The sequence below is a fragment of the Scyliorhinus canicula genome, chromosome 15 (assembly GCF_902713615.1).
Source record: "Scyliorhinus canicula chromosome 15, sScyCan1.1, whole genome shotgun sequence".
NCBI classification, from domain to species: Eukaryota; Metazoa; Chordata; class Chondrichthyes; order Carcharhiniformes; family Scyliorhinidae; genus Scyliorhinus; species Scyliorhinus canicula.
This window is the reverse complement of record NC_052160.1, coordinates 44,468,321-44,495,535: the sequence shown is the minus strand read 5'-3', so window position 1 is coordinate 44,495,535 and position 27,215 is coordinate 44,468,321. Positions and strand designations below refer to the sequence as shown.

The window sequence follows — 27,215 nt, the reverse complement described above, 5'->3', positions numbered from 1 at the left end:
ATCGCCTCGCTACCGTGAGATCCTGATTTCGCCTACGGGAGCAGACTGGTTGCATTGCAAACTGTTTGGCGCCTGCCGTGGTTCTCGAGAACGCAACGAGGTCGGAGAATGGCGCCATTGTGTTTGAAAATAAATTTGGATTGAACTGTTAACTTGTATTTTTATTCAGCTTGCAAATAAGGAATCTGGATAACTCGTTTGAATAGTAAATTAGTCGAAGTGTCTGAATTTTACAGCCAAAGTGTTGATGCCGGGGAGGATTCATGGACTTCCACAACAGCGAAACTAGCGCCGCACCTGGACCAATTCAGTGACTGTTGAGGGGCTAGCACCAGCGCCACATGGAACACAATCCATTCTAATGAGAAAAGGTGCCGGATTAGTGATTGACACTAATTAACCCATATACACACATCACTTCCCACACACACATCCCAGCCAACAAAAAGCTTCCCTTGCCAGCAAGATCCCATTAGTTGAGAATTTCCCCCGACCTATGATAAAGATAGCGTGAGTATAAATTGAAGAATGAAGGTGCAACATTCTTATAGATCTCTCAGCTTGAGGCTGATCGGTCGTATCATCAGAGGCCAAGGAGTAAGGTGTTGTCATCCTGTGAAAATGAAGAGTGGTATAAATCACAGAATACTGGGCTTCTGGGTTATAAAGGTTAAAGAACTCCAAGGTTCAGTTGCGCTGATTGATGCTCCCTGGCTGCACATAGATTAACATCAGAGAAATATATTTGACTTAAACTTTAACCCAATGTGAATTTATTCATTTACCAAACAACACGTAAGGTTGGAATTTGGTCTTTCAGAACGATAAAGAGAGAACATTTTCTTCTGAGCCCTGTTTGGAGAGCAGTTCCCACTGGTACTGGAAGATTACCTGCGCCTGCCTGTTACCATGATAGCGCCTCACACATGAGCGTTACCTCAGCATTACTATGTAATGTGCATCTAAAGATTAAGAGTTGTTCCTGAAAGCCAGGTAAGATGCATTAAACAGAGTCGATCTGCTCAATCAACACTCTCTGAGATTATAGATGTATCTTCAAGGCACTTTTTTGATATTTTACAAGCAGAAAATTCTGATCATTTCATTTTTCCAAATACCAAATCCCATTTCTCTTTTTTTGAAAAAAAATCTCATCAAAGCTTGGGATACGGAGATGAAGACCAAGAATCCTTTCGCCATGGAGAAGACAACCAACGGCCCAGACAGCACATTGGACCCTGCCCAACCTCCAACAGCACAAACACTGGATGTGATTGATATTGTGGTCCTGGTCGTATATTTAGCGTGTGTCTTGGCTGTAGGACTCTGGGTAAGGGCTTTATTGACTCGTAGCCAATTTTCTTGGTGTGGGAAATGGTGATGGATGGGACGATGGATAGGAATTGTGTGAGTTTGGCCACACAGTGAAATGTTTGTGGTGCAGCCTGACTGTAACAATGCTAGTGTGGGTGTGACATGATTGCACCGGAAATCTGTACAGTAGGCATATCACAATGTCAAACACTCTCTAATTCTGATTGGTGCTTGGCCAGCTATTTATAGCTCGCAGGTTCTGAAATCTGTCTCTTATTCACTCTGAGTTAAACAGGCATTTTGATTCCTAGCTCTCTGTGGAAATGTGGCTTCACTACTCTTTTCTATCCCCGTCACTAAGACATCCAGTGCATATCCATAAAGCCCTCCCTCTGGTCAATTGCTCGATTTTCAGTCCTCTGCATTCCGCCACTGCCTTCTTCAGATTGTTCAACAGCTCCCTTTAAGAGGGGCACGTGTGGAATTTATCAGAATGGTACCTGGAATGAGGGTATTTCAGATATGTTGACAGATTGGAGAAGCTGGGATTGTTCTTCTTAGAGCAGAGAATGTTAAGGAGAGATTCATTTGAGGTTTTCAAAATCATGGGGGTTTTGACAAAGTATAAAGGAGAGGACACAGAGTTAAGGTAAAACAAGGCAAAGGAACTAGAGTTGACATAAGCAGCCTCTCAACGGACTCTCCCGCCTCCCTCCCTCCCCCCGCACCCACCACACCCCCATCCCTGCTCCCAACACATACTCTGCTCCCAGAGGATCGAAACAGCTCAGAACGTTGGTGGAGTTGTGGATAGTGAGGAGGGCTGTTGTCGGCTTCAAAGAGACATAGATAGAATGCAGAGCTGGGCTGAGAAGTGGCAGATGGAGTTTAACCCTGACAAGTGTGAGGTTGTCCATTTTGGAAGGACAAATCTGAATGCGGAATACAGGGTTAATGGTAGGGTTCTTGGTGATGTGGAGGAGCAGAGAGATCTTGGAGTCTATGTTCATAGTTCTTTGAAAGTTGCCACTCAAGTGGATAGAGCTGTGAAGACGGCCTATGGTGTGCTAGCGTTCATTAGCAGAGGGATTGAATTTAAGAGCCGTGAGGTGATGATGCAGCTGTACAAAACCTTGGTCAGGCCACATTTGGAGTACTGTGTGCAGTTCTGGTCACCTCATTTTAGGAAGGATGTGGAAGCTTTGGAAAAGGTGCAAAGGAGATTTACCAGGATGTTGCCTGGAATGGAGAGTAGGTCATACGAGGAAAGGTTGAGGGTGCTAGGCCTTTTCTCATTAGAACGGAGAAGGATGAGGGGCGACTTGATAGAGGTTTATAAGATGATCAGGGGAATAGATAGAGTAGACAGTCAGAGACTTTTTCCCCGGGTGGAACACACCATTACAAGGGGACATAAATTTAAGATAAATGGTGGAAGATATAGAGGGGATGTCAGAGGTAGGTTCTTTACCCAGAGAGTAGTGGGGGCATGGAATGCACTGCCTGTGGTAGTAGTTGAGTCGGAAAAGTTAGGGACCTTCAAGCGGCTATTGGATAGGTACTTGGATTAGGGTAGAATAATGGAGTGTAGGTTAACTTCTTAAGGGCAGCACGGTAGCATTGTGGATAGCACAATTGCTTCACAGCTCCAGGGTCCCAAGTTCGATTTCGACTTGGGTCACTGTCTGTGTGGAGTCTGCACATCCTCCCCGTGACTGCGTGGGTTTCCTCGGGTGCTCCGGTTTCCTCCCACAGTCCAAAGATGTGCAGGTTGGGTGGATTGGCCATGAAAAATTGTCCAAAATTCTATGATTAACCAAGGACAAAAGTTCGGCGCAACATCGTGGGCCAAAGGGCCTGTTCTGTGCTGTATTTCTCTATAATCTAAACGTTGGTGAATAGGTGTTTATTGTGCTTTTTCACAGGTGTTGTGCACTAGCTCCTATCGCTAACCTATGTCCTGCACCCATACCAACTTAATTGGTGTCTACCTTTCTGGCCTTACAGGCACTAATGCTCTGTCGAGATGGTTCCTCAGGCCGTATATCGGGTGTGGAAGCGGCCTGCTGCAATTCCCGCCCTGTGACCTGAAGAGGGAGTGCCACACGTGCCATAGGACACCACAATCCATTGGGGGCTCACGTGCTTCTCTGATGCCAGCCTCCACCTCAGCAACTGCCCGCTCCATGGGCACACCGACCAGGTCCAACTCCCTCTGCTCTGTAGCCGTGAGGAGCATGTATGTTGGGCAGGACCCCTCCGGTCTTCTCTCTCTCCCTGTGGTTGGGGGCCACCTTCCCCTGGGCGGGGGGGGGGGGGGGGGGGGGGGGGGGGCAGGGACAGAAAATGGTGCAGGGCATAGGTTAGCGATAGGAGCTAGTGCACAACACCTATGAGAAAGCACAATAAACACCTATTCACCAACGTTCTGAGCTGTTTCGACGCGGTCAGTAAGGGGGTCCGCAGCTGTTGGTGTGTAGGGCACCCGGCCATGGCGGGCAGTATGGGTGTTGGCATATGGTGCAGGGTGGGGTGCAGGCAGACTGTTGGTGGGTAGGGTTCAACCCCTCCTAAGGGGGGGGGGGGTTACTATGGGTATTTGGGATTAGGGTGGTGTCAGGGGCATGGAGGTAGCGCACCCTGTCTGGCCTGGGGGTTTTCTCACCCTCACCCAACGCTGCCTGCCAATCTGTCTGGTGGGGTCCGTATTGGGGGGTGGGGGGGGGGGGGGGAGAGTGTAATGGGTGTGGGACGGGAGTGGTGTCAGGGGCACGGAGGTGGTGACTCATCCAAGCCACCCTGAGGAGGTTGTGCAGCTTCTTCCTGCACTGCTGCCTGGTTCTGGCGGTGGGGCACACGGCGCTCATGGCCTCTGCCACTGAGTCCAGGCCCAGTTTACATCCGCGGGTGGTAGCCTCATACCCACCCCAGAGAGCAGGGTGTCCTGCCTATCCTCCACTCCACAACAATGTCTCTAGCTTCGCATCTGCTAATCTGGAGGCCCCTCTTTAGAGTGGCATCACCTTGGCTGGAATGAATGTGTTTGAGGAGTGTGGGGTGCTTATATGTGGCTGCAACCTGTCAGGCTCTCCAGTGTCAATCCCGATCCCGGCGAATCAGATGCCGGTGTTGGTTGGAATTGCACTAGTTCCACGTGGCACCAGTGCTAGCCCATTAATGTGTCCTGAATCACTCTGGGACCGGCACCACTTTCATCAATGTAGAACTCTCGCGATTCAGTCCCGGCATTAGCACTTCACCTCTCAATCGGAGGATCCTGCCCAGTCTTTTATTAATCTGGAATGCTATGTGTGAAAAGTTGAATAGTAACTTTCAAAATGGAATTAGATAGTAATAAAGGGTTGGGGGAAAGAGCAGAGAAGTGAGACCAATCAGATGGTCAGCACAGGCCTGTTGACATGGGAAAATCTTCTGTATGAAAATGGCAGGAATGGATTGCCCTCCAACTCTTTTTCAGGATGTGGCACAACAAAGAATCCAGGTGGACCACTGCACCACCTGGAGAACCATTAGATCATCATGCTGATGTGTGACCTTACAATCACTACACAAAGTTATCTTGGATTAAGAATGATGCATTGTTTCTGTCAGTCTATGTGCAGGACAAATCGGAACACTGTCAAAGGCTACTTTTTAGCTGGGAAGGACATGGTATGGTGGCCGGTGAGTATTTTGGCTTGTGATCTCATTTTTTGACTGTAGACCATAGAACTTGAACCTGCCTGGTCTTAGACTTCTTTCACTCTTCTCTTTTAGATTGGAGCATCGCTGTTTGCCAGCAATGTGGGAAGCGGTCATTTCATCGGATTGGCTGGCACAGGAGCAGCCTCTGGGATTGCAGTCAGCGCATATGAGTTCAATGTGAGTTCCTTTAACACACTTGTTTTGTTTTATGAGTCAGTATAGAAAGGTGACCTATTGATAAAGACTCTCTCTTCCCTCTCCATGTTGTATTATGGCAGTATGAGATTAGGAACACTGCGCAGAACAAAGCATGTTGGTTGTCCCAACGAGGACTGTGAATTGTAAATAGTACTGCCGTGGGCAGACTTTATGTTCTGTTAAATAAATCCTTTGTCACTCCTATTGCTGGCTTCCTGATCATTAAAATCCTAATTGTTAATATTTCATAAAACATGGAGTTCCACTTAGTACTCTGGAATAAATGCCATTCCTTTCTTGGATGTGTTGTTGGGCTGAGTGGGGGGGAGGGGGGGGGGGGTTCATAGGGGGCAATCACTTGGGTGGGGAGTCACTGGGGGTAAGGTTTTCTGAAGAGGTAAGATCACAACACTCAATAGATAATATCTTCTTGCTCCATTCCTACTGTAGTAATTCCTCTATTTTCCTTTTCTAGGGCATGGTTATTCTGATCCTGCTGGCATGGTTTTTTCTCCCCATCTACATTGCAGCCCAGGTAAAGGTTTTCAACAACAAACTGTTTACTTTATTCACCGGAAAATTGTCCATTCCCACATTTATTTCATTCCTCTTGGATTTCGCCTGGGGATCAGTCCCAATAGCACAGACAGTGCACACAGTAGCCTGGAGGTTAGGCAGAAAATCCTTTTTCCCTCCCAGCTGGCACAGTAGGTAATCTAGAGTCAGGTTAAGCAGGTCATCTACCATCCAATCAATGTCAATAAGGAACTTGTATTACAATAGGGCAGTTCACAATTTCAGGATGTCCCAAAGAAATTACAGCCAATTTAATTCATTTTTTGAAGTATTGTCACTGTTGGGTTTAATGATGTTCGTTGAAGGGTAAATTTTGGCCAGACCATCAGGAAGAAATCTCTTGTACTTCTCTGAAATACTGCTAAGTGTTCTTTTATATTCAGCTGTGAGGGGTAACAAGGTCTTGGTTTAATGTCTCATGTGAGCTGGATGGGGCAGCAGGGGTGGGAGGGGGCATAAAATGGAGTGGGAAGGTAGGGTTAGCTTGCCTGTCATCTTATTGCTACCAGGCCATCTTACCAGCAGTGGGGAACAGTGGGGAACAGTGGTGAACCAGCCTCCAATCTAGAGTGCAATTGAACCACTTAATGGCCAATTAACGACATCTTCCTGCTGTCGCTGGCATTTTAACAGTAGCCAGCTAGACCCTGGCAATCTCTGTCAGCTTGCGATGCCCTCCTATTTAGATACTCTTTGGCCCATGGAGGTCGCTCCAAAGGCAATGGCCATCCACCCACCACAATGACACCATCTTCCCTCAGCAACTTCCCCCACCCCATCTACCATGTTTGCCTGATTCATCTGGTGCCCCCCCGATCCCTTTTACCCGATTGTGAGGACGCGGCCATCCATTGCATCCTTTTATTTTGACTATTTGACAGCAGTGGCCCCTGCTCCTGATTAGATGCCCTCATGAGCTGCCACCGATGTGCAGTTCTGAACCATTTGAGGAAATCATCTCGATGGTTGCTGCTGACAGAAAGCAGTCCTGAATCCCACAGGGTCACCCCCTGCTTTTGGACTCATTGGTGGGATCCCTACCACAATCATAGAGTCCCTAAAGTGCAGAATGAGGCCATTCAACCCATCGGGTCAACACCGATCCTCTCTAAAAAAGCATGTTACCTAGGCCCACTCCCCTGCTCCATCCCCGTAATCCCACCCAATCTTTGGACACTTGGGGGCAATTTAGCATGGTCAATCCACCTAACCTGTACATCTTTGGACTGTGCGAGGAAACTGGGACACCCAGAGGAAACTCACGCAGACACGCAGACTCCACAGACAGTCACCCAAGGCTGAAATTGAACCTGGGTCCTGTGAGGCCGCAGTGCTTACCACTGTGCCGCCAACTAAATGACGAAATCCAGCCCAGCATCTGATAGGGTTGCTCTCCTTAGTGTTGCACTGGACAGTCAGCCTACTGTTCTGCTCAAGTCTCTGGAGTGGGTCTTGAACCCATAACCTTCAACTCCAAGCTAGAGCACTATCTACGAGCTGTAACTGACACAATCTCTAATTATTCCTTATCGTGCCTGTCCTGAGCTATGGTGTCTTCCAGTTATTCTCATTATGGTCCATTTCAACTTTTCAGTCCTCTGGGTGGGCCTGTGATTCACTTTTGTTGTTTCAAATGGGCATGCAAAAACATTTATAAAAGCCTCATTCCATTCTGATTCCCATGTAATCTCTTGCGTTCTATCAGTGATACAAATGGGATGAACATATTGTCTCTCTGCAGGTCACCACGATGCCTGAATATTTACTAAAACGATTTGGAGGTCAAAGAATTCGGCTCTTTATTGCAATTCTTTATTTGTTCATCTATATATTCACAAAGATATCGGTAAGTATGTAATTTTGAAAAGCCCAACTTGAAGACTGTGTAACAAAATTTTCAAGGGAGAAAAACAGAAAATTGCTAAATCTAGAGGATGCTCACACATGATTAGCACACACAAACCGAATGAATGTAACCCTTAATGATTAGGAATGAAATGAGGAGGAAAAATTGCACATGACCTGTAGGAAGAAACGTTCCGCCTGGAATTTCCAACATTGAAACAGGTTAAGTTAAACAAGGAAAGGGAATCGTGCAAATGATTGAAACAAAACACAGCAGAGTCACTTGCATATAAAAGATATATGGATTAGGTGGGTGCAGGAGATTAGAATTGCCGCACGTGTGAAGAATAAGCACTCTTTGGCGACCCTTGTAGAGAAGGAAGAAAGACGGTGGTACAGTGATGATGTCACTTGACCACAGAAGCTGCAGGAATGTAAATTCAATTAATAAATAAATTTGGAATTAAAAGCTAGCCCCAGTTATGGTGCCCATGAAACTATCGCTGATTATCATCTGGTTCAATAATGCTTTTTAGGGAAGGAAATCTCCTGTCTTCTCCTGCATGTGATTCTAGACACACAACAATGCAGCGGACTCTTAACTGCCCTCTGAAATGGCAGAGCAAGCCACTCAGTTGTAACAATCTGCGACAAAGTAAAAATAGAAATGGAATCGGTCGGACCACTTGGCATCGATCTAAGCACTGAAACATAACAGCATCCTCAGTCCTGCTAATCTTCCAAAGTTCTGCTTATTAACAGCTGGGGGATTGTGCCAAGATTGGCACTGCTGTTCCACAAACTAGTCATGCAATGGCCTGACATAGTCATAGTCCTGGAATCATACTCTAGACAATTGCCATCCCGAGCAATATCCAGTTTCCCGAGCAGGAGAGACCCACTGGAGATGGTAGCGCAGTACTGTAGTATGCAGGGAGTTTCCCTTGGACACCTCAACATTGACTCTGGACCCTACGAAGTCTCATGGCATCAGGTCAAATAGTGAGATAGTTGATACATTTGTTTCAAATTTTGAAACTCCCAAGATTCAGGTTTTGTTCTTTTTTAAAATTCATTTCTGGGATCTGGGCATCGCTGGTTAGGCCAGCATTTATTGTCCATCCCTAGTTGCCCTTCAGAAGGTGGTGGTGAGTTGCCTTCTTGAACTGCTGCAGTCCTTGAGGTGTAGGTACATCCACTGTGCTGTTAGGGTGAGAGTTCCAGGATGTTGCCTAAGTGACAGTCAAGGAACGGTGATATATTTCCAAGTCAAGGTGGTGAGTGACCTGGAGGGGAATCTCCAGATGGTGGGGTTCTGTTGCTCTTGTCCTAGATGGTAGTGGTCGTGGGTTTGGAAGGTGCTGTCTAAGGAACCTTGGTGAGTTACTGCAATGCATCTTGTAGATAGTACACACGGCTGTCATTGTTTGTTGGTGGTGAAAGATTTGAATGTTTTTGGAAGGATGAGCAATCAAGTGGACTGCTATGTCCTGGATGGTGTTGAGCTTCTTGAGTATATTTGGAGCCACACTAATCCAGGCAAGTGAAGAGTGTTCCATTACACCACTGACTTGTGCCTTGTAGATGGCGTCAGGCTTTGGGGAGGGGGGGAGTCAGGAGGTGAGTTACTTGCTGTAGGATTCCTAGCCTTTTACAAGCCCTGGTAGCCACAGTATTAATGTGGCTCGTCCAGTTCAGTTTTGGATCAGTGGTAACCCCCAGGATGGTAATTGTGGGGTATTTAGTGATGGTAATGCTATTGAATATAAAGGGGCGATGGTTAGATCCTCTCTTCTAGGAGATTTTCATTGCCTGGCACTTGTGTGTTGTGAATGTAACTTGCCACTTGCCAGCCCAAGCCTGGATAGTGTCCAGGTCTTGCTGCATTTGGACATGGACTGCTTCATTATCTTAGGAGTCACAAATGCTGCTGAACGTTGTGCAGTCGTCTGCAAAAATTCACACTTCTGACCTTATGATGGAAGGGAGGTCATGGATGAAGCAGCTGAAGATGGTTGGGCCCAAGATACTACCCTGCGGAACTCCTGCAGTGATGTCCTGGAGTTGAGTTGATTGACCTCCAACCACCACAATGGTTTTTCTTTGTGCCAGGTATGACTCCAACCAGTGGACAGTTTTCCCCCTGATTCGACTCCAGTTTAGCTAGGACTCCTTAATGCCATACTCGGTCAAATGCTGCCTTGATGTCAAGGGCAGTCACACTTACCTCCCCTCTGGCATCAGGGGCGGGATTCTCCCCTACCCGGTGGGGCGGGGGGGTCCTGGCGTAGCGGAGTGGCGCCAACCACTCCGGCGACGGGCCTCCCCCGGAATTCTCCGCACCTTTGGGGGCCAAGCCCTCACCACGCCGACTGGTGCCAAAACCGGCCCCCAAGGCGTTTGACGCCTGCCGCCCGGCGCCGGGGCTGGCCGAAAGGCCTTCGCCAATTTGCGCATGCGCTGGTGCATCAGCTGCTGCTGACGTCACCACCGGCGCATGCGCGCTGGGGGATTCTCTTCCGCCTCCGCAATGGTGGAGGCCATGGCGGCAGCGGAAGAAAAAGAGTGCCCCCACGGCACTGGCCCGCACGCCGATCGGTGGGAACCGATCGCGGGCCTGGCCACTGTGGGGGCACCCCCCGGGGTCCGATCGCCCCGTGCCCCCCCAGGACCCCGGGGGCCCGCTCGCGCCGCCGATCCCGCCGCCACCAGAGGTGGTTCAAACCACGGCGGCGGGATTGGCCTCTCAGCGGCGGGACTTCGGCCCATCGCGGGCTGGAGAATCGCCATGGGGGGCACGCCGATCGGAGGGGCGTAATTCCCGCCCCCGCCTATTCCCTGGTGGCGGAAAATTTCTGCCACGGTGGGGGCGGGATTTTTGCCGGCCCCGGGCGATTCTCCGACCATGCGGGGGTTTGGAGAATTTCGCCCCAGATCTTTTGTCCATGTTCGAGCCAAGACTGTATTGAGGTCAGGAGCTGAGTGACCCTGACGGAACCCAAACTGTGCATCTTTGAGCAGGTTGTAGTTGAGTAAGTGCTACTTGGTAACACTGTTGATGACTCTTTCCATCACGTTACTGATGTAAAGTAGACTGATAGGGCAGTAATTGTCTGGGTTCAATTTGCCCCCTGGATACTTCATGGGATGGAGATGAGGCCGGAGTGAGCTCCGGAGGATCCATGACACTTGGCACTGCCTGTCTGGAGGCTTGCCCTTATTTGAACCAGGGTCTTGATGCCCTACAGCATGGAGCACTGGGACTGGGCCACATCCTTCAATGGGTAAGCCATGTATGTCCTTCACTGCCTCGATCATGTCCCTCTGACACTGCAATGTCCCATGTTCCTCTGGGACTGACCCAGGCCAGTCAGCGCCCGGCCAATGCACTTTACTCCCTCAGTCATGACCATTTATGAATGGGCCAAGCCCTGGTGTGCTGCACCAATGTCCATGTGGGTCGATACATGGCTGCCTGTGACTCTGTTCCCCTGTCCTGAGCCTCAGCCATCAACCGCACAGATTGCCTCAAGCCTTGGACGTCTTGACCCATGGCTGTGATTTTTCGACCCAAGGCTTCCACTGTGATGCCAACTGTTCAATGTTGGCCTGGGCAGCACACATTGTCGGATCCATCTCCTGCACCTGAATGTGGTTGGACTCCTCTAGATGCACCTGCAGATGCTGGAAAGTTGCTGACACTCCCTCCTGGAAATCCTGGCTCTGCGTCTGCATCTCCATCAGTGATAGGGTCATACATTCCAGAAGCGTGGTAATTGTCCGGACTAAGTGATTTCCTGGGATTGGGCAGCCCTCCGACTGTCTGCTCCATTGGGTGTCCTACCTCCACCTGTGCTGCAGTATGTGTGACATACTTACCAGAAGTGACCCAGGAGCCTCATCACATACCCCACCGAGGTGATAGTAACTGCAGTGGTGGAGGCTGCGGACGACAGAAGTGACTAGAAGTTGGTATATTCCCGGACTGGTGTTCGGGGAATACTGGAGATGCAGCTGGGGCAAGGTACCCCAGACAGGCCGGAAAGATCTGATGGCAATCCTGCAAGACAAAAATCCAGACTGATGGTGAGATCTTGAGAAGGAGTTATCTGGGGGAGAGAGGTGACTCACTAGCTATTGAGACATCACTCTAAATTGGGAGCTCACTTGGTTGTCGTATGCCGGAGATCGTCCTCTCCTGCACCACCCCGGCTAACTCCATCAGCCTCTGCCCCAAGGTCGTTAAAGCCCCAAGATCTGGGATACCCCCTCCGGTCTTCTCCCGCTCTCTTTTGTTATGGGCTGCCTTGTCCTAGGCGACACATAAAGGACATGGTGAGACACATGGAGGCGAGTTACATGGGGGGGTCTGCAGCTGGTGACATGTGTGCGCAAGGCACCTGGCCAAAGAAGACAATACAGGTGTTGGGATGTATTGCAGTGTGGGATATGAGGGAGATGCAGGCAGGTGGGTTTTGATTGGCCTCTATGGGAGTGGTGGTGTGATGTGAGGAGTGAGGGACAGGAGTGAGGGACAGGAGAACAGAGGTGGTGACTCAGCCAAGTTGCCCGAAGATGGTCATTCTTCTTCATTCGACACTGTCTGCCGGCCTGCCTGGTGAGTCTGACAGCACTCCCAACCCCAACCCCACCCCCCCCACCAACCCTGGCCATCTCCGCCCAGGCCCGGTTGACATTCGTGGCTGGAGCCGCCTGTCCACCCTGGGGAAGAGGGTGTTCAATCTGTTCTCCACTACATCAAGCATTCTCTCAAGGTCGGAGTTCAGGACCCGGGGAGCCGATCTTTGTCCTGCCATCTTCTTGGCTAGAATGAGATGTGGGGAGTGGAGTGCACATAAGCATCTCCAGCTTGTCAAGCTCGCTGGCACCAATTACGGCATCAGCAAGTCCGACACCGGCAGGAGTGGGAGTTGCTATTGATTCACGTGGGCTGAGTGCTGGTCCATTAGCATATGCAGAATTGTTCCACAAATGGCGTTCCCAAAGGGAGAGCGAACCACATGCAATTCAGTCCCAGCACCAACTTAGGATGTGATCTACCAGCCACATTGCGCCAAAACGGGCGAGCAACATGGTCAGTAGATGCCGGTAGAGGCTTCGGACAACCAGTATCCTCCTGAGATCTACACAGATCTCGCAAGGTGTTACTATCAGGATCCTCCCCACAGTGGACAGTACCAAGCCTCACGCGCCTAAGTGGGTTTAAAACCCTGGAGACGCCTGTCGGGCACCATTCAGTACTGGTCCATACAAACATGGACAAGGCAGAACGACACCCGGGTGGAGGGTCGCCTGGGCCATCAGATGTCCCTGAGTGGTCAGGCACAAGGCAGGGTGGCCCCCTGGCCCTCCCCATTGAAAGCAGGCATCTTGGCATTGCCAGGTTGACATCTTGGCACTGCCACGCTGGCACTGCCAAGGTTGCCATGGTGCCGAAAAGCCGGCAGGAGCACTGCCAGGGTGCCAGTGCCAAGATGCCTGGGTGGTACTACCAATGGTCAGGTCCTGAGGGGAGCTATGCCCAAGGAAGGAGGGTGGAGGGAGTATGAAGGGTTGGGCGGGGGGAGGAATGGTTTGAAAGGGCTTTGGAAGATTCGGTGGAGAAGGATGTGGGCACTCGTAGGAAGGGCCTGAAATGCGGCGTGGGAAGGCCCTCAGTGACCCCATAGCGGGGTGTCAACACTTGAGGAGGAGGGGAGTAATGCCCATAAGTGTGGGAGGTGACATTGACCATGGGTTGGGGGTGTGCGGGCGGGTGTGTGCAAGCCCCCTTAGAGATCAGGGCACCCTTTCAAAATGGTGGCCCAATCTCAGAGGATTCAGTCTGGCCAGCGAGTTCAGCTCCCCAGTGATGAAAAGTGTGGGCTTGACCAGGGAGAAACTCCCCAGTGCACACAAAAGTGACTTAAGTGTGGTTAGCAAGAAGCGGGGATCTCGCCGATAGAGCCAGGGAGAAACTTCCATCAAAACCTGCCACAAATGTGTCGGTGGTTTACGGGGCTATTTTGGAAGAGGAGAAGGCACCACCGGACAAACTGGGAGGAAGAGTTAGGAGCGGGAATGGAGGAGGGGTTCTGGTGTGAGGTGCTCTGGAGAGTGAACGCCTCCACCTCGTGTGTGAAGTTTGGGCTGATACAGCTGAAGGTGGTATACAGAGCACACCTCACAAGGGCGAGGATGAGCTGGCTCTTTGAGGGGGTAAAAGGTGTGTGTGAACGTTGCGGGGGGGGGGTCCCGCTAATCACGTTCATATGTTTTGGTCGTGTCCAAAGCTGGAGGATTACTGGAAGGAGGTTTTTAGGGTAATCTCTGAAGTGGACGTAAAACTGGACCCGGGCCCTCGGGACGCCATATTCGGGGTGTCGGACCAACAGGGGTTGGAAACCGGTGCGGAGGCAGATATTGTAGTCTTCACCTCGTTGATCGCCCAAAGGCAGATCATGTTGGGATGGAGAGCGGCCTCTCCACCCTGTGCCCTAGTGTGGTAGGGGGACCTGTTGGAATTCTTGACTCTTGAGAAGGTTAAGTTTGAACTGAGGGGAAGGATGGATGGGTTCTACAATTCATGGACATTATTAATTGTGCACATTCAAGAATTCGATAACATCGAACATTAGTGGGGGGAGTGGTTGGGAGGGTTGGGAGGAGGGGGACTGTATGTGTTAATGGTGAGTATGGGTGATTCCTGATTCATTTCTGTTATTTGTTTATGCTAACATGCGGGCAGGTGTTTGGGGATTGGTGGGAGGATGGGATTGTTGTTGTTGATATGGGGATTGGCATTCTATTCGTTATTGCTTATTGTTTATTGTTGGTGGGTGTAAATTTGGGAGAAAATGCGAAAAAGGAGAATAAAAATATTTTTAAAAAAGAAAACCTGCCACAAATGACACGTTTCCGCTAGATTGCTCCCTTAGTGTCCCAAACGGAGAATCTTGCATCTGGCAAATGGAGTATAATGTGGGAAATGTGAAATTGTCCATTTTGGCAGGAAGAATAAAAGAAAAGCTTATTCTCTAAATAGTGAAATATTGCAGAGCTCGGAAGGCTAGCTGATAGAATGTTATCATTTATTGCAAGAGGAACTGAATACAAAAGCAGAGAGGTTTTGCTTCAGTTATGTAGTGAGTACTAGTGAAACCACATCTGGAGTAATGTGTATACTATTGGTCAGCTTATTTAAGGAAGGACGTAAATGCATTGGAAACAGTTTAGACTAATACTTGCAATGGGTGGGGTTGTCTTATAAGGAAACGTTGGACAGGCTAAGCTTGTATCTGCTGGAATTTAGAAGAGTAAGAGGTGACCTGATTGGAACATACAACATCCCGAGGGATCATGACAGGGTGGTTGTGTGGAGGATGCTTCCTCTTGTGTGAGAATCCAGAACTAAGGGTCACAGTTCACAAATAAAGGGTCTTCCAGGTAAAATTGAGATGAGGAGAAATTGTTTCTCTGAGAGGATTGTGAGTCTTTGGAACTCTCTTCCTGAAAAGGTGGTGGAAGCAGAGTTTTTGAATATTTTTAGGGAGAGGTAGATAGATTCTTGCTGAGCAATGGGGTGATTGGGGCCCAACCCCTGAGGAGTTGGTCTGGCCAGCGAGTTCAGCTCCCCAGTGGGCTTGACGGGGGCAAAATACCCGAGGGCCCAAAATAGTGACGAAGGGTAGATTGTCAGGATGAGGTCAAGTAAGTTTTTTGAATTTGAAGTTACTATCAGATCAGCCATGATCTTATTAAACTGCGGAGCAGGCTCGAAGGGCTGAATGGCCTACTGCTGCTCCTTGTTCATATGGGCAAGGAAGCCTCCGGCTGATTACCATCTACCACCCTCCTCAGATGATGAATCAGCATTCTTCTATTTTGAACACCAGCGAAAAAAAAGTGTCGCTAGCAAGGACACAGAATTTACTCTGGCTGGGGGACTTGTCCATCACAAAGAGTGGCTCAGTTGTATCACTACTGGCCGAGCTGGCCATGTCCTGAAGAACATAACTGCTAGACTGGGACTGAGAGGTAGTGAGGGGATCAAGAGCGAAAAACTTACTTGACCTCATCCGGACAATCTACCCTGTCGCAGATGCATCTGTCCATGACAATATAGGTTGGGAGTGCCTACTGCACTTTCTTTGAGGAAACAAAAACCGTCTTCATATTTGAGGATACTCTCCATCATGTTATGTGGCACTATCACCGTGTTAAATGGAATAGATTTTAAAAAGATCTAGCAAATCAAAACTGGGCCTCCATGGGCCTTCAGCAGTAGCAGAATTGTACTCAACCACATTCTGTAACATAGATACATAGAAGATAGAGCAGGAGGAGATATTTTGGTCCTTCGAGCCTGCTCCGCGATATAACACAATCATAGTTGATCATCCAATTCAATAGCCAAATCCTGCTTTCTCCCCATAGCCTTTGATCCCATTCGCCCGAAGTGCTATATCTAGCCGCCTCTTGGATATATTCAATGCTTTAGCATCAATTACTTCCTCTGGTAATGAATTCCACAGGCTCACCACTCTTTGGGTGATGAAATGTCTCTTCATTTCTGTCCGAAATGGTTTACCCTGAATCCTCAGACTGTGACCCCTAGTTCTGGACACAGCATCTACCCTGTCTAGTCCCGTTAGAATTTTATAAGTCTCTATGAGATCCCCCCTTATTCTTCTGAACTCCAGCGAGAACAATCCTAACCCAGTCAATCTCTCTTTATATGTCAGACCCGCCATCCTTGGAATCAGTCTGGTAAACCTTCACTGCACTCTCCCGAGAGCAAGAACATCCTTCCTCAGTGTGGCCTCACCAAGGCCCTGTTTAATTGCAACAACACGTCCCTGCTCCTGTACTCAAAACCTCTTGCAATGAAGGCCAACATACCATTAGCCTTCTTAACCGTCTGCTGCATCTGCATGCTTACCTTCAGTGACTGGTGCGCAAGGTCACCCAGGTCCCGTGCAAACTCCCCTCTCCCAATTTACAACCGTTCAGATAACCTTAAACTCTGGCATATCCCTCACTCTCCTAGTACCACCAAGCTGAGTGATCAACCATAGTACAATGAAGAGTGCAGGGGAGCTTGCAAAAGCATATTTAAAAGTGGTGTCAACCCGATGAAGCTACAACACGGGCAGCACGGTAGCATTGTGGATAGCACAATCGCTTCACAGCTCCAGGGTCCCAGGTTCTATTCCGGCTTGGGCCACTGTCTGTGTGGAGTCTGCACATCCTCCCCGTGTGTGCGTGGGTTTCCTCCGGGTGCTCCGGTTTCCTCCCACAATCTAAAGATGTGCAGGTTAGGTGGATTGGCCATGATAAATTTCCCTTAGTGTTGGGTGGGGTTACTGGGTTAGGGGGATAGGGTGGAGGTGTTAACCTTGGGTAGGGTGCTCTTTCCAGGAGCCGGTGCAGACTCGATGGGCCGAGTGGCCTCCTTCTGCACTGTAAATTCTATGATTCTATGAACACAGGACTATTTGCACGTCAAACAGCTGAAGCGGCATGCAATAGACAGAACTAAGAGATGACACAAGGAACGGATCCGATCAAAGCTCTGAGGTGCTGTCAAATCCTGTCCTGAATGATGGTGGACAATTAAAGAACTACATAGCACAAAAGAAAGTTTGCTGTGGTTGTTGTATGCCAATCACCTCAGTCCCAGGACATTTCTGCAGGAGTTCCTTAGGGTAGTGACCTAGCCTAACCACCTTTAGCTGCTTCATCAATGACCTTCCCTCCATCATTAGATCTGAAATGGTGATGTTTGCACAGTGCTCAGTACCATTTGCAATTTCTCAGATACTGAAGCAGAACACGTCCATATCTAGCAAGACCTTTATTCAAGCTTGGACTGATAAGTGGTAAGTAATATTTGCACTATACAGTGTCAGGCAAAGACTATCTCCCATGAGAAAATATAACAATCTTCCCATGACATTCAACAGCAATACTATTGCTGAATCCCCCACTATGAACATCATAGGGGGTTACGAATGACCAGAAACTTCCACCATCACTCCCTTCACCACTAACACACAGTGGTGGCAGTGTGTACCATCTACAAAATGCACTGTAGCAACTCACCAAAGCTCCTTTGACCATCCAAATCTGCAAATTCTACCACTTAGAAGGACCAGGACAGCAGATGCATGGGAGCACCACCACCTACAATTTTCCCTCCAAGCCGTATATCATCCTGACTTGGAACAACATTGTGTTCCTTCACTGTTACTAATTCAAAACCCCGGAACTGCCTTTCTAACAGCACTGTAGATGTACGTACACCACACAGACTGCAGTTTGTATGTGGTGTTGAAGGCAGTTTACCACCATGAAGTTAAAACTCACCACTATTCTTAGAATTCCCCCTATACCAAAAACGGTTGATATTCTAAATGGTGAACAGGGATTCTCACTCCCTGACTCCGATGCAGGCTTCTGTGGGTGCTATTCAGGTCAAACTATATTTTCAAGTTATCCCCCAGTATAACCCATACCTTCACCGAAGAATTTTACCTACTTACCCCTTAATAGCATCGATGTCCTGGGTCCTGCGTTATTAAGGAAGTGAAGTAAGCTAATAACCACTTTTTCAGGTTAAGTTATTTTTATTATTATATTTTTTCTTTTAAAAGCTGCAAACACTTTCTTTACAGAAAGGAAAAAAGATCTTGCTTCTGGCTGCTGGTTGGTTGAAGGGACCTTCAGGCCCACGACACTCAATCTTCTTTAAATTCTGGTCTTCTTGGGATGTATTCGCTGGTTAGCTCTGTTGCTGTGTCTTGTCGATCCATGTACTGAGCTATAAGAGCTAACTCTGCTAGCTATCTCTAAGCTGACTCTGACTTCTGTTTAAATTCTAGTCTTCCTTAGATGTATAACTGTTTAAACTCGGCTGCTTGCCTTGTCTTTCCCATGACCGAGCTCTCTCTCTCTCTCTGAGTTCTCCTCCCCTTCTCTCCTGTTGCTGTTGCTCTTCTGCTTCTGCTCCCTGGGTTTATATTCTCTTTCTAATAATTATTAAGTTTTTAGAGCCTTATTGTAAATTAACTTATTTCCCTTTGATTGTTAAAAGTATCTTTGATGTAAACATTCTAATACAACTAATTATTCAATTTGGGCATAAAGTCACCTCTCAGATCTGATTACAAAATGCTTTGGTTTCAATAGGTGTTAATTTTATTTCTGTGATTTCAAATAGTTTAATTTTCCAATTGTCCCCAGCTCATACCTTTGCCTTTGATTTTGACTTAAATAATGTTTCTCGTAGACAGGTCGTCTCCAATTTCTTTTAATTGACTTGATGTTCGTAGAATTTTACACTTTAAAATTGACACCAAATTCGACTGAGCATCTTCCATCCTTTCCAGCTGTTTACTAAGAGAGTTTATTTCAATTAAGGTGTGAAACTTTGCTTTTAGCTGTATGCTAAAATTTAACTTGGTTATGACTTGAAAGACTTGCCTGTTTTAAACATTCGTCACTTAATGCAATTGAAACTCTCATCCATGCTTTTCCAGATGCTTCCTGAGATAGTTACATTCCATGAAGGTGTGAGCCATTGTTTTAGCTTACCACATGAAACCTATGTGTTTGCTAAGCCTGCTTGTGAGCAAGAATCTGCATTTTATAACCCTGCTCTTTGAAGCTGCTCTTAAACTTTTGTGGGATCTTTCCCTGTATCCTCTCAAACCAGATATTGCCAGACTTCCATGTTTCAAATTACACATTTTTCTGTATTTTCAAGAACAACCACCTTCCCAAGAATGATTAGGGATGGGCAATAAATGTTGGCTGAGCCAGAAATGTTCAGATCCCATGAAAATAAAAACTCTCTGCCCATACCCAGCAATTTAAGCCACTGAGATGGTGGGATTTAAGCTCAGCCGTGGAGTTTGGTGGTGATATATTGCTAAGTAATGCATCTTGTGGTAATGTGCACAGGTTGATATCTATGCTGGAGCTATCTTCATTCAACAAGCTCTTCACTGGGACTTGTACATTGCCGTGGTCGGATTATTGGTGATCACCACACTCTACACTGTTGGAGGTAGGTTTAGAACACTGAATATTCTTCACATGTGAAGGGTAATTGAATCCAGTCACATCATCTTCACAGGATCTACTTCAGAAATTCTCATTTCCCTCATGCTTCTAGTTGAATCTACATCAGCAATATATCCATTGTTTTTTGTTTTATTTAAAATGGGTGATGTTTTCCCCAACTAAGTGCAACTTAGTTTTGCTTTATCTTATGTGATAGGTGGGCTGGCGGCTGTAATATACACCGATGCACTTCAGACAGTGATCATGCTGATCGGAGCTCTCATTCTCATGGGATACGGTAAGAGCACTTGAACTGAGTGTCTAATGTTTAGACTTGCACTGATGATGAATCAAAACGGAGACTCACTTTGCTGTTGGACATGCACAAAGATGGTTTAGTCTATAGTATAAGGGATTGGGGTGTATATGGTTAACATGGGACAGATTTTAGGGCAGCACAGTGGCGCAGTGGTTAGCACAGCTGCCTTAGGGGCCGAGGTCCCAGGTTCGATCCCAGCTCTAGGTCACTGTCTGTGTGGAGTTTGCACATTCTCCCCGTGTTTACGTGGGTTTCACCCCCACAACCCCTCGTGTACAACCCCTGGCACACAGTCCTCTATCCTGGTGGCCAGGATCTTTGCCAGCACCTTGGCATCCACATTGAGGAGAGATATGGGCCTGTATGAACCACATTGCTGGGGGTCCTTGTCCCTCTTTAAGATTAACGAGATCAGTGCCCGCGACATCGTCCGGGGAAAAGTCCCCCCTTCCCACGCTTCATTATGTGTCCGCACCAGCAAGGGGTCCACTAGGTCCACAAACTTTTTATAAAATTCCACTGGGAACCCATCCGGCCCCGGTGCCTTCCCTGACTGCATCTGCCCGATCCCCTTAACTAGATCCTCCAGCTCAATCGGCGCACCAAACCCCTCCACCTGCTCCTCCTGCACCTTCGGGAAAGAAAACCCGTCGAGGAACCTCTCCATTCCTGTCCTCTCCCCCGTTGGCTCCGACCGGTACAGTTCCCCGTAAAAGTCCTTGAAGACCTAATTCACCTCTACCCCCTTCCGCACCACATTCCCACTCTTGTCTCTCACTCCAGCAATTTCCTTAGCCGCATCCTGCTTGCGGAGCTGATGAGCCAACATCCTACTCGCCTTTTCACCATGTTCGTACACTGCCCCTTGTGCCTTCCTCCACTGTACCTCCACCTTTCTAGTGGTCAGCAAATCAAATTTAGCCTGCAGGCTGCGCCTCTCCCCCAACAGTCCCTCCTCTGGTGCCTCTGCGTACCTCCTGTCTACCTCCAACATCTTTCCCACCAGTCTATCCCTCTCACTCCTCTCCCTGTGTGCCCGGATGGATATCAGCTCCCCACAAATCACTGCCTTCAGGGCTTCCCAGACCACCCCCACCTGAACCTCCCCCGTATCATTCACCTCAAGGTACCCCATCATACTTGTCCGGACCCTCCTACACACCTCCTCCTCCGCCAACAACCCCACATCCAATCGCCACAGCGGGCGCTGGTCCCGCACCTCCCCCATCTCCTACTCTATCCAATGCGGAGCGTGGTCGGAGATTGCAATGGCCGAATACTCGGCCTCCTCCACTCTCGGAATCAGTCCCCTACTCACCACGAAGGAGTCTATCCGAGAGTAGACCCTATGTCCGTGGGAGAGGAAAGAGCACTCCCGTGCCCTCGGCCTCACAAACCTCCATGGATCCACCCCACCCATCTGGTCCATAAACCCTCTCAGTACCTTGGCCGCCGCCGGCCTCCTACCCGTCCTAGAGCTGGACCGATCCAGTGAAGGATTCAATACCGTATTGAAGTCCCCCTCCATGATCAGACCTCCCGCCTCTAGATCCGGGACCCGTCCCAACATACGCCTCATGAAGCCCGCATCGTCCCAATTTGGGGCATACACACTAGCAAGTACCACCTTCTCTCCTTGTAGCCTGCCCCAAACCATAACATACCTACCCCCCTTATCCGCCACCACCTCCGATGCCTCAAACGACACATTTTTCCCTACCAAAATCGCCACTCCCCGGTTCTTCACATCCAACCCAGAGTGGAAAACCTGCCCCACCCACCCCTTCCTGACGGACCTGGTCCGCCACCTTCAGGTGGGTCTCCTGAAGCAATGCCACATCTGCCTTTAGCCCCCTCAGATGAGCAAGTACCCTCGACCGCTTCACCGGCCCATTCAATCCTCTCGCATTCCAGGTGACCAACCGGATCAGAGGGTGTCCCTCCCCCGTCGACTAGCCATAGCCCCAGGCCAGCACCCCGCACCCGACCCAGTCCCCACAGCGACAACACCTCACCTCTGTCCCCCCGGCCCCCACCAGCTCCTTCCTGACCCTGCCAGCAGCAACCCGGTATTCCCCTTTCCCCCCTAGCCGCGAACCGTCCTCCATTGTACTTCCGTGGGTCAGCTAACTTCTGCTGACCCCGGAAACTCCCGCCAATAACCCGACCCCTCCCAAAGTGGGATCATCCCCCATCCTATCCCTCCTCCAGGCACCGCTCCAGCACGGGGAAGAACCAGTTAAGGCCCCGCCTCCCCCATCATCGTCTCCACCCCCTAGCTCCGCAGCACGGGAACCAGAGGATAGCCCGCGCTTTCGCACTGCCCCACCACACCCTTCTGACGCAGCTCCCAAATACCAGCCCCACTCCATACCCCCAACCCGACATAGAATACAACAAACCCCCCCCAACCCTCCCCGCAAGATACAAAACTCAAACAATGCCCCACAGCAAAAAAAACAGAACAACACCCCCATAAATAACCATATCAAAATTGCAAAAGTACAGAAAAAGAGAACACAGCAACAGCAGAAACCAGCAATAAAGTATTACAACCGACCCCGCAACCCCTAGTTCAAGTCCAGTTTCTCCGTCCGCATGAAGGCCCACGCCTCCTCCAGGGAATCGAAATAATAATGCCGGTCCGAATAAGTTACCCACAGGCGCGCAGGCTGCAACATTCCGAACTTTATCTTCTTCTTGTAAAGCACCTCTTTCGTCCGATTAAACCCGGACCACCGCTTAGCCACCTCCGCACTCCAATCCTGGTAGATCCGTACTACCCCATTCTCCCAGTTGCTGCTCTTCACCTTCTTGGCCCAGCGCAGCACACACTCCCGATCACTGAACCGGTGGAACCTCACCAGCACCGCACGCGGGGGTTCATTCGCCTTAGGCCTCCTGGCGAGTACCCTGTGGGCTCCCTCCAGCTCCAGGGGCAGATGGAAAGACCCAGCCCCCGCTAGCGAGTTCAGCATCGTAGCCACGTAAGTTGTCAGGTCCGACCCCTCCAGCCCCTCCGCAAGGCCCAAGACCGGCAGATTTTTCCGCCTCATGCGGTGATCAAGCTCCTCGAAGCGGTCCTGCCACTTCTTGTGGAGTGCCTTGTGCCCCTCCACCTTACTCACGAGGACCACGGCCTCCTCCTCTCGTTCAGTGGCCTGCGTCTGCAACGCCTTGATGGCAGCACCCTGGGTCGTCTGAATCTCCGGGAGCCTTTTGTTCGTTTACTGCAGAGAGCTCAGTACCTCAGCCTTGAAATCTGCAAAACAGCGCAGGAGAGCAGCTTGTTGCTCCAGGGCCCACTGCTTCCACCCCCTGGAGCTCCGCCGGCCGCTATCTTGGATTCCTTCCCCTGTTTTTTCTGGGGAGCTGCTGCCGTTTTTCCCCCCTTTCCACTCCGAGTTCGAGTCATGAACTGCGGAGAGAGTCGATCAGCACACCTGCTCCCACCAGGAGACGTCAAAAAATTTCCGTTTTGGGCTCCAAAAAGAGCCGAAAAGTCCGTTTGAAACGGGAGCTCCCAAATGTGCGGCTTCCTACGTCATCACCGCCACCAGAAGTCCCTCAAAAATGCAACTTGACGAATAAGTTGAACTCATTAAAGTGATAAAGTTAATAGAAAATTGGGTGTCCCTGAGAAGAGGATTATTAAACAACCGGAGTAGAGAAGAGAATGATTAAACTACTGGAGTACTTCAAATCTAAGTAGAAAGTGATAAAAAATCCAGATTAATACATTTTTATAATGGTTTGGTGAACAAACTGATGAGGTAATCCTAATGTATTGTACTGATGTATCCCCAACGAGCTTTGATGAAATATTAAAGCCATTGACAAATATTTTAATCTTCAAGTTGTGACTTGCGCTGAGCTTAAAAAGAAGTACAGAAACCCCCCAGTAAATCGTCAAAAGGACAAAAAACAATATTTGAATAAACCACAAGAGGGATCGAGAAAGGAAAAGAACGTACCAGAAGTCTCAAAAGTATATATATTTGGAAATCTTAGCCCACTGCCAGAATTGCAAAACCAGGTGACAGCACGAAGCGAGCAGCTAACTGTAAATGAAGGAAAGCCACCTGTGAACCTCAAAATAAACAAACGCTGCAAGAGGAAAATGAAATAAGGTTGGAAAATGTTCATATAGGAACGGAATTGGAAGAATACCCTTGAAAATACATTGGACACGAATGCTATCAAAGAATCAATCTGTTCACTATCAGAACAAACAGAATTTTGAGGTGTCACAGAGGTACAAGAGTCTACAGAGCTGAAGACATTTGGTAGAAAACTTGGAAAAACGTAACATTTTGTTGTAACCCCCACAAGACCCACGGGGATGACGCAATTGATCTCCCCTTGTGGCTCCCCCGCTGATAGGTGGAGGCCCAATAGGCGGGGCTCATTGATTTTCCACAGATAAAAGCTGGTCCAGAAGGGAACCGGCATCTTCAGATGGTCCCAGCTGGGTCTCTTTGTCCTCCCCTCTGTTTTGTAGCTTTACCTTACTTAAGGGAAAAATGTACTCTGCTTCAACCCTCTTCTGGACTCCGCGTGATTACAATACTGGCAACGAGGACAAACGGAACTACAGGCAGCGCTGTTGGACATTCAGGCCACGGCGAATCTCGCTAGAGAGGAGAATGGTTAGAAGAGATTTGAAAATGCCGTTCTTTGGGACACTCAATGCTTTTGGCGCGAGTATAGAAGACTGGGCCTAGTATGCTCAGCAACTGTGTTACTTTTTGAGGGCAAACACTATTTTAGGGGATGACCATCAGAAGGTGATACTCATGACCACCTATGGGCCTTCTACTTTTAGCATCATTAGAAGTCTGACCTACCCGGTGGCCCCAGATTCCAAAACATTTGATGAACTGGTGGCACTCATGGTGGACCACAATGACCTAAAATCGTTGGTCATCATCCAAAGGTACAAGTTCATTACGGCCGAGAGAACCCCAGGGGGGAGTCAGTTACAGAGCTTTTGGCATGCCTATGTAAGCTAGCTGAGCACTGCGATTATTGGTCATCCCTACTGGAGATGCTGAAGGACCGCCTTGTGTGTGGAATCAACAACATGGCAACCCGGTGGAAGTTGCTGGCTGAACGATCTTTGGACATGAAAAGGGCCATGATGATTTCTCTCTCTCAGAGTTCATTGGAGATGGAGGTGGATAGCATTGGACACCCCCCATTCAGGTGACGTACACGGGAGAACCGTTGCCCGCTGCGGGCATAACGATGACTCCAGTTGCCTACGGGCAGCAGTCCATCCAATTGCCTTTAATATTGCTACGGGCGCCCGGACCCAGTCTGTTGGGCCATGACTGGCTGCAGAGGCTTCATCTGGACAGGCAAAAGATTTTCAGGATGGGAATTGGGGAAATGTACGAGGTTTTAGGGAAATGTCCAGAGGTCTTCCAGGATAGCCTGGGACAAATAAAGGGTGCCAGAGCCAAAATCTACATAGACCCTGAAGCCCAACGATGGCATGTTGGGCTTGCTCAGTTCCTTATGGAAGAGGATGAGCTTAACTGATTGGAAAACCTTGGAATTATTTGTCCAAACCAATTTGTGGAGTGGGCAGCACCTAAGGTCCCACTGTTGAAGCCGGATAAAACTATCTGTCTATGTGAGGATTACAAGTTAACAGTGAGCAAGGCCTCTCGTCTGGACGGGTACCTTTAATCACCCATGGAGGACCTCTATGCAAAGCTGACTGGAGGACATCCCTTTTCAAAACTTGACATGAGTCATGCATACCTCTAGCTGGAGATTGAACGGGCGTCCAGAAAGTTCGTGACCATTAATATCCATAGGAGTCTTTACAAATATACAAGAAGCCGTTTGGGGTATCATCTGCTTGTCCAAATTTTCAGAGCGTCATGGAGAGCTTCCTCTAAGGTTTTCCAAGAGTGGCGGATTACATGAATGATATCCTGATCACTGGAGCCACCAAAAAGGAGCACCTGAGCAACTGAGCGGAAGTCCTCTGCTGGCTTTCTGAGGCAGGCATCTGCCTTAAAAGGGAACAAGTGCATTTTTCATGCAAAAGAAGTTGTGTACCTCGGGTACCAGGTCAACAGGCAGGACTTGTACCCAATGGAGAAGAAGATACAGGCCATCAAGCAAGCCCCCACACCTGAAAACACGACTGAACTATGGTCGTTCCGAGGACTCGTAAATTATTTGGGGAAACTCATCCCGAAATTGGCGGCCATCTTAGCACCACTACATGTGCTACTAAAGAAAACCAGGACTGGTATTGCAGGTTGCCGCAATAAGCCAAGGTGAAGCAACAACTTGTCGGCCTCAACTTGCTGACATGCTACACCCCTTTCAGGCCACTCTTGTCACATGTGATGCCTCCCCATATGAATTGGGGTGGTGTTATCACACCAGATGGACGACGGGACGGAGAGCCCAATAGCCAACGCATCGAGGACTTTGACCGATGCAGAGCACAAATATGCTCAGAGCGAGAAGGAAGGGCTGGCCGTCATTTTTGCAGTGAAGGAATTCAATAATACATTTATGGGTGAGGTTTTACAATTAGACCGGGTTTTTTCAAGGAGGGTAGGGCAATTCCGTTGATAGCATCAGGCCAGGTACAGCGTGGGGGCTACTATTGGCAGCATATGAGTACATGTTTGAGTATCACCTGGGCATGAAGACCGCACATGCGGACGTTTTGAGCTGACTCTCATTGCCAACACGCTCCCCCCCATCCCACCATCTCTGCCAGTGACAGGTGAAGTCGTATCAGCCTTGAATTTCATGGACATCCTGCTGGTCATGGCTTCAAAGATTCGTGAATTGACACAGAAGGACCCGATTTTAGTGATGTTACACCATGTCGTCCTACACAAAAGTCTGCAGAGAAAACTGCTCGAGAAGCAGCGGATTTTCGCGACTAAGCAGCAAGAGTTTAGCGTGATGGATGACATCCTCCTATGTGGAGCTCATGTACTGATCCCGAGACAAGGCAGAATTTCTATATTGAAGGATCTGTACACTGGACACTCGGGAGTGTCCAAAATGAAGATGCTCGCCAGGAGCTACGTATTGTGGCCAGGAAGTGATGGTGACATCGAGCTGTTGGCACGGCAATGCACCCTGTGTGAGGAACATCAAAAGCTCCCACCAGCAGCGCCCCTTCGCTCCTGGGAATGGCTGGGTCAACCCT

The 27,215-nt window shown here is 48.9% G+C and overlaps 1 protein-coding gene and 1 long non-coding RNA gene across 3 annotated transcripts in view; one reads left to right on the top strand and one right to left on the bottom strand.

Annotated features, from left to right (window-relative positions):
• Window positions 1–562: 562 nt before the first annotated feature.
• LOC119978119 overlaps window positions 563–27,215 on the bottom strand; it is a 62,532-nt gene continuing 35,879 nt past the window's right edge. The window contains exon 4 of the long non-coding RNA XR_005463392.1: window positions 563–613. This is a non-coding gene — a long non-coding RNA (uncharacterized LOC119978119). The remainder of the gene's footprint in view (window positions 614–27,215) is intronic.
• Window positions 631–27,215, top strand: part of slc5a11 (solute carrier family 5 member 11) — a 60,588-nt gene continuing 34,003 nt past the window's right edge. For both annotated transcript variants that reach the window (XM_038819514.1, XM_038819515.1), the window contains exons 1-8: window positions 631–993; window positions 1,161–1,330; window positions 4,927–4,998; window positions 5,092–5,196; window positions 5,693–5,752; window positions 7,535–7,639; window positions 19,603–19,708; window positions 19,922–20,002. In XM_038819514.1, coding sequence (XP_038675442.1) covers window positions 1,175–1,330; window positions 4,927–4,998; window positions 5,092–5,196; window positions 5,693–5,752; window positions 7,535–7,639; window positions 19,603–19,708; window positions 19,922–20,002 — 685 coding nt within the window. In that variant the 5' untranslated portion in view covers window positions 631–993; window positions 1,161–1,174. The remainder of the gene's footprint in view (window positions 994–1,160; window positions 1,331–4,926; window positions 4,999–5,091; window positions 5,197–5,692; window positions 5,753–7,534; window positions 7,640–19,602; window positions 19,709–19,921; window positions 20,003–27,215) is intronic.